The 11539-nt window shown below is 35.3% G+C and overlaps 1 protein-coding gene across 3 annotated transcripts; it reads right to left on the bottom strand.

Moving 5' to 3' along the window:
- Positions 1 to 986: 986 nt before the first annotated feature.
- On the bottom strand, positions 987 to 11027 carry LOC129757295 (lebercilin-like protein). Of its 3 annotated transcripts, XM_055754471.1 has the most exons (6): positions 10771 to 11027; positions 10639 to 10689; positions 2020 to 2227; positions 1563 to 1819; positions 1275 to 1494; positions 990 to 1199 (listed from the first exon to the last, which is right to left on the bottom strand). In XM_055754471.1, exons 3-6 carry the CDS (start codon positions 2218 to 2220, stop codon positions 1068 to 1070), a joined length of 810 nt encoding a protein of 269 aa, XP_055610446.1. In that variant the 5' UTR covers positions 2221 to 2227; positions 10639 to 10689; positions 10771 to 11027; the 3' UTR covers positions 990 to 1067. The 3 variants fall into 3 exon arrangements, with proteins under 3 accessions (XP_055610445.1, XP_055610446.1, XP_055610443.1); XM_055754470.1 differs by lacking the exons at positions 10639 to 10689; positions 10771 to 11027 and adding an exon at positions 2293 to 2456 and having other exon boundaries at positions 987 to 1199; XM_055754468.1 differs by lacking the exon at positions 10639 to 10689.
- Between the last annotated feature and the right edge of the window lie 512 nt (positions 11028 to 11539).

Raw genomic sequence — 11539 nt, 5'->3', positions numbered from 1 at the left:
ATCCCTATAACTGCTGGAGTGAGACAGGGATCTATCTTATCACAGCTACTCTTTCTAATCGTAATGGATATCTCATCCATCACTCTTGGCTGGATCGATTACCTGTGCACCGAACCAAGGATTGCCGTGAAATTCTTCAACGATGGAGCTACTGAACGACCTTGACCTTTCTGACAATACAACCGGTTATGCAGAGCAAACTCGACGACCTCACCGAAAGCTCCAAGGAAGCAAGGTCTCAATGTCAATGTCGGAAAGACTAAGTCAATGGAGATCATCACAGGAAAACCCTCCAGATTCATGATAGCTGGGCAACAGGTTGAGAAAGTGGTGTGCTTCCAGTATCTTGGTAGCCAGATAACGCCTGATGGAGGTACCAGAAAAGACATCGAAACCCGGAACAGAAAAGAGCCCGATTTACATTTGTGAGTCTCCGGAACATCTGGCGCTCACGTCAGATATCTCTACGAACGAAAATTCGAATCTTTAACTCAAACGTCAAATCCGTATTGCTGTACGGGTGCGAAACTTGGTGCACCTATGCGGTAACGACGCGAAAACTACAAGTATTTGTAAACCGCTGCCTGCGGAATATCATCCGCGCTTGGTGGCTTGGCAACTGGATCTCAAATGAGGAAATACATCGTCGGCATCAACAAAGGGCGCTAGAAATCGAGATTCGGGAACGTAAGTGGAGATGGATCGGGCACATGCTGCGAAAAGATGAGCACGAGATTTGCAGAGAGGCGCTTGAATAGATTCCAGAAGGACATCGAAGAAAAGGCAGACCCAAAAACTCGTGGCGGCTAAGCCTAGTCTCGACTGGGACCAAGTGAAGACGCTGGCTCCGGATCGTCAACAGTGGAGGTCTTTTACCACGGCCCTATGCACTGGAGGATCAGCGCGGGAACATTAACTAACTAACTAACAACCTTAAAAGCGATTAAATCGTCTTTGGTGTGTTCAGGAGGAATGTTAATTTAGAGTGTTATGTAGGGATTCGAAGGATTTAAAATGTAACGCACATATTTAGAGGCATAAATCAAATGAAATACCAACAATAAATTTTAACAAACGCTTACCGAATACGTTGCTTTTACGGGTGATCCATTATGGAACCTGCCAGATGTTGGTTTAGCTTGCTTCAGAAGAAAGTTACTATTTTTCAATAGCATAGAAGGAGTCCGTTTTTCATATATCTGTAAATTTTAACATGGGTATTAAGAAGGTTTTTTTTTAGATGTACCGTTTGGGAACCAGGATATTGCCATTACCTCGAGTACAGAGTTCAATCGTTGTATTTCATGATGAGCACGCTCTAGTTTACTAGCAATTTCTCGTTGTTTTAGCACTTCCTGTTGCAGTTGGCCTTTGAAATTTTTCGACTCTAGTTGTAATCGTCTCGCAAGTAGCTTGGTATCGTTATCCTTCTCAATCAACCTAGCCTCAAGATCCCGGACTCGATCGGAAAGTCTCTCACGTTCTTCCAAGTGCCTGAAAGTTCAACATGAATCCTAAAACTGTTGAAAAGTTGTTCGACAGAGCTATCCCGAATGGCTTACTTATCCTTGTTCAGCTGAATAAGGTGCTTGTTCTGATCGGTTATCGTCAGTATGTGAGCATCTTTTTGTTTCAGCTTGTTCATCAACTCCTTGTTCTGGTTTTGTAGATTTCGACATTTAGTTTGATACGTTCTAATCTCTTCGGCGTGCGAATGGAGCAGTTTAGGCAGTTCTGCGTTGGTGTTTTCGTACTTGGACAGTGCCGAGTCTTGCCGTTTCTGCAGGGCCCTCAGAAGACGATTATCTTTCGTTAGCTCCTAAAATTGTGTTAAACGTTAAACGAGTTTCCTTAGGTTTTACTCCAAGATCCCTTCAAATCATAGAAGAAAAATCGTTCTGAACCATTTCCAATTTTGGAAAGTCTAAGTTCATTGATGGATCTAACAACATTTTAAATCTGTTTTGAAACGTTAAGTCCGTTTTTAAAACCTATAAAATGAATTTATTTCCAACTCACCGCTATCTGGTGGTGAGCCACCTCCAGTTGATTCTGCAGTTGCTTGTAGCGTAATATACGCGCCGACATAACCCGATGGCGGACATCGTTACTGGGGGCTGCTATCACGATGGCTGGTTGCCTGGCAGCTGCTGCCTTTCGCCGATGCAAGGCCGAGAAGCTGGAACTTTTGTTGGAGTACAAACTCTCCATGCTGCGCATAGATATCCTGGAAATAGGCGAAACGTGAACAAAAAAAACCGTTTGCCTTCCGGGAATTTTAAGGTTTACAACCTCATCATTGGTGTATAGTTTGATTTAAAAATCTACTCCAGTCCACTAGCAGAAAAAAAAGTTAAGTGTACTAAATTATGCAAACGTGAACTACTTTACGATTGAATATTTAAGAATGAATTTTTGATTATGCAGAGGTTCTCGATTGTAAGTGTGTTTCTATGAATGGCCAACCGGCGACTGACTATGCTACCAATAATGGTGCCCTAAAATAGACTAGGGTAACAATTAGTGTTGTAAACATGCTTGATTCGGTTTCGTTGCCATGTGTCGCGTTCCTGAAAAAAGTAAACCCCTGTCTTCTTGCGTTTGGATAGCTTGTTATTGAATTCCCTTCGGCTGAATGGGGGAGCCGTTTGATTAGACGAATGATAGAAAGGACTCTTCTGCATTGGGGTGGTTTGGTTCAAATATTTGAAGGTTGAGTTTTATACACGCGTGGAAATCATTACATGAACATATTATGCAAATTTTAATGCTCAGAGAAGGTCTAATTTTCATAAGATACTATTGATTCGAACAAATTTGTTCATTTTAAAGACTCTAGAATTTGATACAATACTTCTAGAATATAATCGAAATACAAACTCTTTAAAAATCCGATTTTGTTTTCTCCTTATTGCATCATTTAATTTAACCTTTCATCTAATTCATTCTTAAAAATCGTTAGACAGTTGGAAATGATGATAAAGTATTTTTTAAATAGAATTTTAAAAAAAGTTTTAATACGTTGGCTGTGATTAATTTCCGATAAGTTTATATGAATTCTATTTAAAAAACTTGAAGTTTTTACGTCGGAGAAAAATTGGGCGTTCGATAAAGAAAAAAAAGACAAAACGTTTAAACGCCTACAAAACATTAATGTTAGGCCCTTTACAACAGTCATTTGTAAAGTTTCAATCTTTAACTATTTTTTGTTAAAACTAATAAAAAAAACTGTATCGAGTATCTTGATAATAAGACGCCTATAGTTGTAGTTAGGTAGATATTATACCTAACTACAACTATAGGCGTCTTATTATCAAGATACTCGGCATAATATTTTCCCGAACATCCCGAACCTGATTGCGACATGATATGTATGATGGTTTCCTCGGTGAGTAGGGATGTAGGCTTTGAAGTTTTTATGCTTTGTGCTTTCAAACTTTGAATTCGACGATTCAGCAAAACAAGAAGTCATTGAAGCTTAATGTCCAGATTAGATAATTATACCAATAACAAACATTCGACATTTTCTCTTAACAATTTAAAAATCCATCATTTTAACAATTGATTGCTAGGTACCTTAATAGATAGTATAATAACCTCCAATGTATGATGTTTTAATTTAAATTCATTGTTCCATTTAACTCCATATAAAAGAGGATGCAACTTTAGTTCATCGACGTTTTTGGACTAAAATCCGCCGATGTAATCGATGAATTAAAGTAATATTAAAGCGTGACGAAAAACAAAATTCCTCTTGAAGCGGATGTATTCAACTTTTGACAAAGTCCAAAGAAAATGACAGGTGTTGAACAGAGCATATTGAACTCGAAAACATTAAACATCCTCGCATAATAAGCTTTTTGTTTGGTAAATGAGACGTAGATCCATCACCCAAAGCAATAACAAATTAGTATCAGAGATGTTAAAATCGCGAGTCTACATACTCGCACTTTGCCCTTCTTTGCAGAATGATTTTATTTCGTTAAACTCAAACTGCAATGATGCTATCGAAAGTTCAACTCGGAAAGCATCAGGAAGTAAGCTTCGGGTAAACTCGGCAGGAGTAAACAGCAATCGGGGGAAACATCAACGAACACAGTTCTGCGAATTCAAAATTCAAATCGTTTTCGTTCGGCAGCCGAACACATCAATCGGACAACGAATGCGGGCGTGGCTTAAAGTGATAGATACAAGGGAACGAGAAACGAGCGAGAGAAGAGTGCGAGGCAATGTTCACTCGGTCCGTCGGGCAACGATCGCTCGTGTGCATTCGTGTACGGTAAGCTTCGCTCTGTTGTTTCGTTGTGGTGATTTTATTCCTCCGAGGCATGAAAAACATCAATGCAGAACTGTTCTTTTCGTTTTGTGTGCAATCACGTAATGATTGGAACGAAGATAAAATCAATCTGCACACAACAAGTTAAACTCGGAAGAAATCAGCCGAATGATTCTTTCCGAAGCGAGTTTACGCACCCCTGATTAGTATAGGTCTGTTTGTAGAATTCAAACAATTCACACACGCTCATACATTATGTTTTTGGTGCTTTGTTTGGCGGATGATGCTACTAGCCGTAATATAATAATAAAAAAAACAGTCATGAATGGTACTTGAAAAAAATCACCTCGAACAGGAATCGAACTCGAGTCCTTACCAATAGGCCAAATCGTCAGATGAAACAAGTCAAGCTGTAGCTTTATTCTTCAGTCAACTTCATCGAGTTGAATTTGCTGCTAGATTCCCCGGCAGAAAACGCTCATCGTGCCCCGATTGGTAGTGCTCTGTTCGCTCCGAGTCGACAAATTTAAGTAAATACGCGTTTTAAAATTGATTAAAGCGAAAAATCAAAAATTCAATGATGGTGCAAATTAAGAATCAATGTGTAAATCATGATGCAGTGCGTACATTTTAGATCATGATAATTTAAAGGTCATAAAAGCTTATTTCGTGGTGCTCAAAAATTATAATATTTTCGTCACTTGAGAACCTAGCTGGTTATTTTTTAATATTTCTGTAAAGATGAAAAGGATATTTTATTTCTTGTGAAAAGTTAATACTATAGGTAGTACGAAACAAATCTTCATGAAATTTTGTTTAAGAAAATAGGTACTTTTGTAGAAAAGAGGAGTGCTTGTTATGCCCCGGGTGCTCGTTATGCCTTCATCTCCCCTACGCTTGATCCAAAATATTTTAATTAAATTCGTTTTTTTAACTTTTGTATACTTTTATTTTTGGAGTGAGGAACGATTTCTACTATGGTAGGCATGCCAGATACTTTCAGAAAAAAGCGAGACATTTCACGAAAAAAAGCGGGACATTTGAGAAATTCCTAAAGAAAAAAACTTAATTTTAATAGCCAAACCTATTCGTTAACCATCAGCCAAAGTTGTTCAAAGAGAGTATACACAAGTTTTTGTTCTGTGGATTGATTTTGCTCAGTTTTTCTTGCATGACTTCTATTTTCACGGTTTTTTGCCATAATCACGTTTATTTTCCACGATTCTCGCGAACTAACACGTTATTTGGGAGAAAATATTTCCTACATGTAAATTGCGGATTTGATACCGCATATAAAACCTTTGTGTAATAACAAACAAACTTCAAATTGGATTTAAAAGTTGGAAAACTCAAGAAAACTTTCATCATAGTATATTTTGGAAAATTGATTCCAAAAAGGTGGTGTATGCAATAAGACAATTTAATAAAGATTACGACGAAAAAGATCTATAATCATTTGGAAGCAACATAAACAAAATTTTCTTCATTCCAAAGTTATTTAAATTGCATTTGTTGAACATGCTCCAAGAACGATTAACTGAATCAGAATCTTACTGTAATGCTAAGAACATTAGAGTTGTTTAGTACAGTCTTATATAAACTATTGAATATGCTGCTTATTTTGAGGAAAAAGACTGTTTGAAAGATTTTCTGTGTTGAACAATTAATTCAAATTGAGGCAAAAGTTTGACTTTTACAAGTGTAAGTCGGTAAACTTTGTAAATGTTTTCCTAGAAAAAAGCGGGTTTATTTTTGAAAATTAGCATCGTTTATCTTTGCACCATTCGGAAGCTGGAACTTTCCCCTTCCATTCGAGCCCAAATTTGAAATAATCCATTAGGGGGTCTAAAACATTTTATTTTTTTGAGGATTTTTCAACCTTTTTAATGTTTTTTTATTAAGACAGAATCATACTAATCGCTGTAAAAACGCTTGTCTTACCTTAAGCGTTAATCCAACTAAATATGTCGAGAACACGATCCAATAGTAAATTTCCCTGACTTCAACTTTGTAGAAGATAGCAAAGTGATACAGATTGAGAGAAAAGAATTGGAATGTCACAAACAGCCCAAATTTTTGCATAATCCATCTGGATATCAAAATGAAATATCTTTGTTGAAAATCATCCATCCTTTATTTTTTTTGGTGATTTCTGAAGTTTTTCAAACTTTTCACTGTTAATCGATTGTTAATCTCTAGAAACGGGTACCACAAGGATGATAAAGTGTCATATATCAAATCAAAAATAAATTTCGACCTTTTGTTCATGTTTTATGGCATAAGTTATCGTTTTTGGAGACATTCTTGTATGTAGAAATGTGGTCGAATTCGAGTTTTCAATAAAAATTCAAGATTGTTCATTTTTTGCAAAAGTACACGAACTGAACCAAATGTCTTTCATTGATTTTTCGGTCAAAAGGAAAAAGAAGATTACAAAATCTCAACATCTACTTTGTTTTCATTAATTTTAACAATTTTTTTTAACCCATTTTAAATTGTCAGATCTTGAGTCATCAGATTTTTAGTGATTTTTTTACTTTGTTTTCTAAAAGTTAAAATTTGTTGAAATTAACGAATTATTTTTTAATATTTTAGATGAAATTAAAAAACACGGTTTTTATCTGGTTGTATGAAAAACTGCAAACATTTGTCTATGGATTTATGCATTTTTGGCTTTCGGCTGGAATGACATTTTCTTACTTTTATGAAAACAAAAAATAACATCGTGTCATGAACAGAATTTATTGCAGTTGCTTGAAATGCTTAAAATAATTTTTCTTAATTTATTTGCCCAGATTATGCACATATTCAAGATGTTACATTGTTCAAAGTATGAAAAGAGTAGCAAAATTTTCAAGTAAAACAGGTGTCATCTTTTTTTTCATAAGGCCGGAACAAATTTTAAATTCTTCTCTTGCCACTTGGAGTTGCAACATCACGAGGAAGGGGGGATAATAAAAGTGAATTCAAATCTATGTATATTAAAATGAATTTCTGTCTGTCTGTCTGTCTGTCTGTCTGTCTGTTCCCTATAGACTCGGAAACCACTGAACCGATTTGCGTGAAACTTGGCAGGTGGGCGTATAGGAGGCAGGGGAAGGTTCCTATTATGGTTTGAGACCCCTCCCTCTCTCATGAAGGGAGGGAGGGGCCTCACAAACAAAAAACAATTTATTGCATAACTCGAGAACCCATCAAGCAAATGGTATCAAATTTGACAAGGGGTGGTATTTGGGAACGAGGAATATTTTTATGAATATTAGGTACCCCTGCCTCCTATACAATTTTTCAGCCTACCATACAATTTTTCATATTACTCGAAAACTAATCAATATATTGGAACCAAATTTGGCACGGAAAGTTATTTGGATACGAAAAATATTTCACTGATTATTTGAGACCCCTCTCTCTTTCCAGTAGAAAGGGGGAGGGGGCCTCTATCATATTTTTTTCATTACTCAAGAACTAATAAAGCAAATGGAACCAAATTTGGCATGGGAGGGTATTTGGATACGAAAAATATATCTATGATTATATGAGACCCCTCCCTCTTTCCAGTAGGGAGATATAATGGGGGGAGGAGGCCTCTTTTATAACTTTTTACATAACTCTAATACTAATTAAGCAAATGGAACAAAATTTGGCATGGGTGGGTATTTGGGAACGTGACATGTTCTAATCATTGTTTGAGACCCCTTCCTTCTTCCAGTGGGGAGAAAAGAAAGAAGGGGGGGGGGGGAGTTTCATACAATTTTTACGGCAGAGCTCAAGAACTATTCGAGCAAATGGAACCAAATTTTGATTAGAGGATTATTTGGGTACGAGAAAGGGTTCTATGAGTATATGATACCCTTCACTTTATTTTGTGAACAGATAAAAAGGAGGGAGGGGGCTCCTTCATATTTTCCAGCATAATTGGAAATTTTTTGAAGCATATGGATCTAAATTTGGCATGGGAAGGTATTTGAATACGAGAAATGTCTCTATGATATTCTAAGAACCCCTCTGTTCTTCTTGTGTGGAAATTTTAAGGTAAGGGGGGGGTAAGGGAGGAGGCACTCATACAATTTATTAACTTATTCAGCCGATGGAACCAAATTTCGCTTGGAAGGGTATTTGAATTGTTACGAGGAATGTTTCTATAAATATTTGGTACTACTAGCTTCTTACAGTGGGGTGATTTGAAGGAGAGAAGGGGGTTCCGTTACAATTTTTCGCACCACCCGAGAACTTATTGAGAAAATGGAAACAAATTTGATATTGGAGGGCATTTGGAATCGATGAATGGTAATTTGCTTATTCGAGACACCTTTCTCCTTCAATTGGGGATAATGTTGAGGAAGAGTTGTTTTTATGAAATTTTACAGAACTTACTGCTTTGCAGTGTGGAGAGGTGGAGACAGAAGGAGTTCCATATAAATGTTTATATATCGCTTAAAACTTATCAACCAATGTTAACAAATTTTATATGAGAGTTTTTGATTACGAAAAAATTGGATCCCTACCACCTTCCAACTTTTGCGGATAGAATGGGAAGGGGAAAGGAAGGCTTCATACAATTTTTTTTGGCACAAACCGAGCACTTATGATACCTGCAAAAGAAAACAAAATTTAAATAATTTTCTAAAATTTCATTTCTTCTTGGAAGGTGTTGCAATGCACACCGAGTCAGCTAGTTTTCAATAAATTTAAAAAAAAATGGACGAAAGCTTATACGCAACAAACTTGTATACAATCTACATTGCACAAAATCGAAAAATCGAGGTAATTTAGATCGGAAATTTGAAAAAATATTCTTAAACAACAGGTTATATAATTAACATCTTCTACAGTTTGGCTTTCGCGCTTTCAACTGTTTGGATTTTCAAAGAATTTTTACAATTTTAACCAAGTTGGTAGAATGCTATTTCTGGTCTTGGTACAATCAGTGATAAGAAATTTTCGAATAAAATAATAACATGATAATGTGAGTGATTAAAGTCGTGACGTAACAACGCGCCCCTTTTATAAATTTGTTTTATCTAAAAAGTTCACATTTCTGATTCGTACGTCCTCAATAAACAATATAAAGAAATTAGTCATGATTCAATGTTAAGTTTTGAAAAATTACTTTCAAAACAGTGTTTTTCATGCCAAAAATTCAATCAAAAAAATCGAAAAACTGAGCTGAAAACATCGATCTTCCATCGATCGATCCAAAATCGATAAAATCCTAGTCCTAATCATTCTACTTTGAATTTTATAATTCGCTGAAACGCCATATATTAAACAAGTAAATATAAAAAAAACTATCATTCAAAAGATTCGCTCGAATAAATCAAAAATAAGCTCAGATCGAACGAGTATAAAACTGATAAAGATACATCGGGAAACGATCAACTTTTTTGGATAAAATTTTCGATGGAGGAAAAGAGCTACGTTTGCACTTGCCGGTAATTGCTCTGGTGTACCTTACAAAATATCATAAAATCATATCTCAGATTTTAAATTCATTATCAGCTACTATTGAACTATTTGTCATGAATTTCGAAAATGAATAATATAATGAAATTAATATATGTGTGATCGTTTTAAAAATCACAATACCATTAATCGTAATAAAAAAAATTGATATTTTGCATTGTGTTTCATACCAATCATATTGTCAATATTGTTTCCAGATCATTCACACAATGATAATTTAAATAAAAAAATTTAAATCCAGTTTCAAATTTGACAAAAAAAAGTTGATTATTGCAACTGAAATTGATTGAGACTCTAATTTGAAGAATATTATCAACTATATACATATGAGAACAGCTATTTTGGTATATATGTTTTAATAACTGTTTCGAAAGATTTTCGCGTCATTTCACGATTTTTGGGAGCTGACTTTAAGGCCACTGGAAGCTGTATAGAAGGTTATTTAGAATTGTTTTGGAACTCAAAATAAATAATAAGAACTTAAATGTTGGGCTGCATAGAACCTACTTCAGGTCAATGATGGGCCTGAGAAGACTTTTCGTACCTGTTTAATGCAACTTTTGGTTGCTTGGGACGGTTATCATACAAAACATCGTTATGAAAAAAAAAATGGATTCTTTTTTTGTCAGAGATGTGTTCATTAAAGATTTAGAAAGTAATCCTAAGATTACTTTTTTTGCAATAAAATAAACCAAAAAAACAAATAAAGCCAACGTGCTATTCCGCTACTAATTAAAGTGAATTAACAAAAAGTAATCGTGCTTAGCATCTCAGCATGAAGTATTCGATTGTTGCAGTGATAGCCAAAGGAACATCAACTTCCAAGAGACACCTTAATTAACTTTCATAGAAAAAAATCAAACACAACGGGATTGATTTTTGTTGCTTTGAATAATCACCTTTTCAATCAATAATCGATTAATGGATTCTATACACGGGTAATAAATATTCTGCAAATATAGATATAACAATCGTTATTTTTTCCCAGAACTTGTCTTCTTGTGTTGCCTCACTAATTTATTGATACTTACGAAGACCGCATACTGGACATGTTTGGTTGGGTTTCGTTTTATTGTTTATCGTATCCTTAACTGGAGTGTCCTTCCTCAAATCCTGTGAAGCCCATCAAAACCGGATGCAGTTGCAAACAATGCACGATACGGCTGCACTTTACCGACTTTACAACTTTAATTGAATGTCAATATTTTTCTTACACCATTTGACTGCAACGATTTTCCAACGCCAGCTGTTTAGAATTCGGAGCGATGCATATTTTCACAGAAGCCTTATCCGGTTTTCTTGTGGTTGTTTGTTTCCATTCATGGTTACCGGGGGCAACCATTCGGTACAATACCGATTCAACGCGGAAGAAACACCCTGTGAACATTTCAAACGGAATCATTGGAACACTGGACTTTTTTTTAGTGAATTTGAAAAAATCATAATATTTGGAACGAGGAAGAATGACCTTAATTGTTTAAATTCCTATAAAAAAGGAAAAAAAAGATAGATTTATATTGATTTGTTCAATTCGGAGTTACAGAATTTTAACAATTTTTATATTCGAAAAAAAGTAAAACATTATGCTTCTGTTTATAACACTATAAAACTGTACTTACTTATCAATTTTAAAATTTTAGTACTTTTTCGAAATATTTAATTTTACCCAAGCAATCAAAAGTCACATATTTACTTTCACGAAGGCTTTGAAAGTTACACATTGGCTGATAAAGAGAATAAACTGCTCAATTTCCTTGTTTGAATTTTATGTACTCATTAATAAACTTGAAAGTTGCAAAA

Source organism: Uranotaenia lowii, chromosome 3 (genome assembly GCF_029784155.1).
Source record: "Uranotaenia lowii strain MFRU-FL chromosome 3, ASM2978415v1, whole genome shotgun sequence".
NCBI lineage: Eukaryota > Metazoa > Arthropoda > Insecta > Diptera > Culicidae > Uranotaenia > Uranotaenia lowii.
The sequence above is the reverse complement of the archived record's forward strand: the minus strand, read 5'-3'. Positions and strand labels throughout refer to the sequence as shown.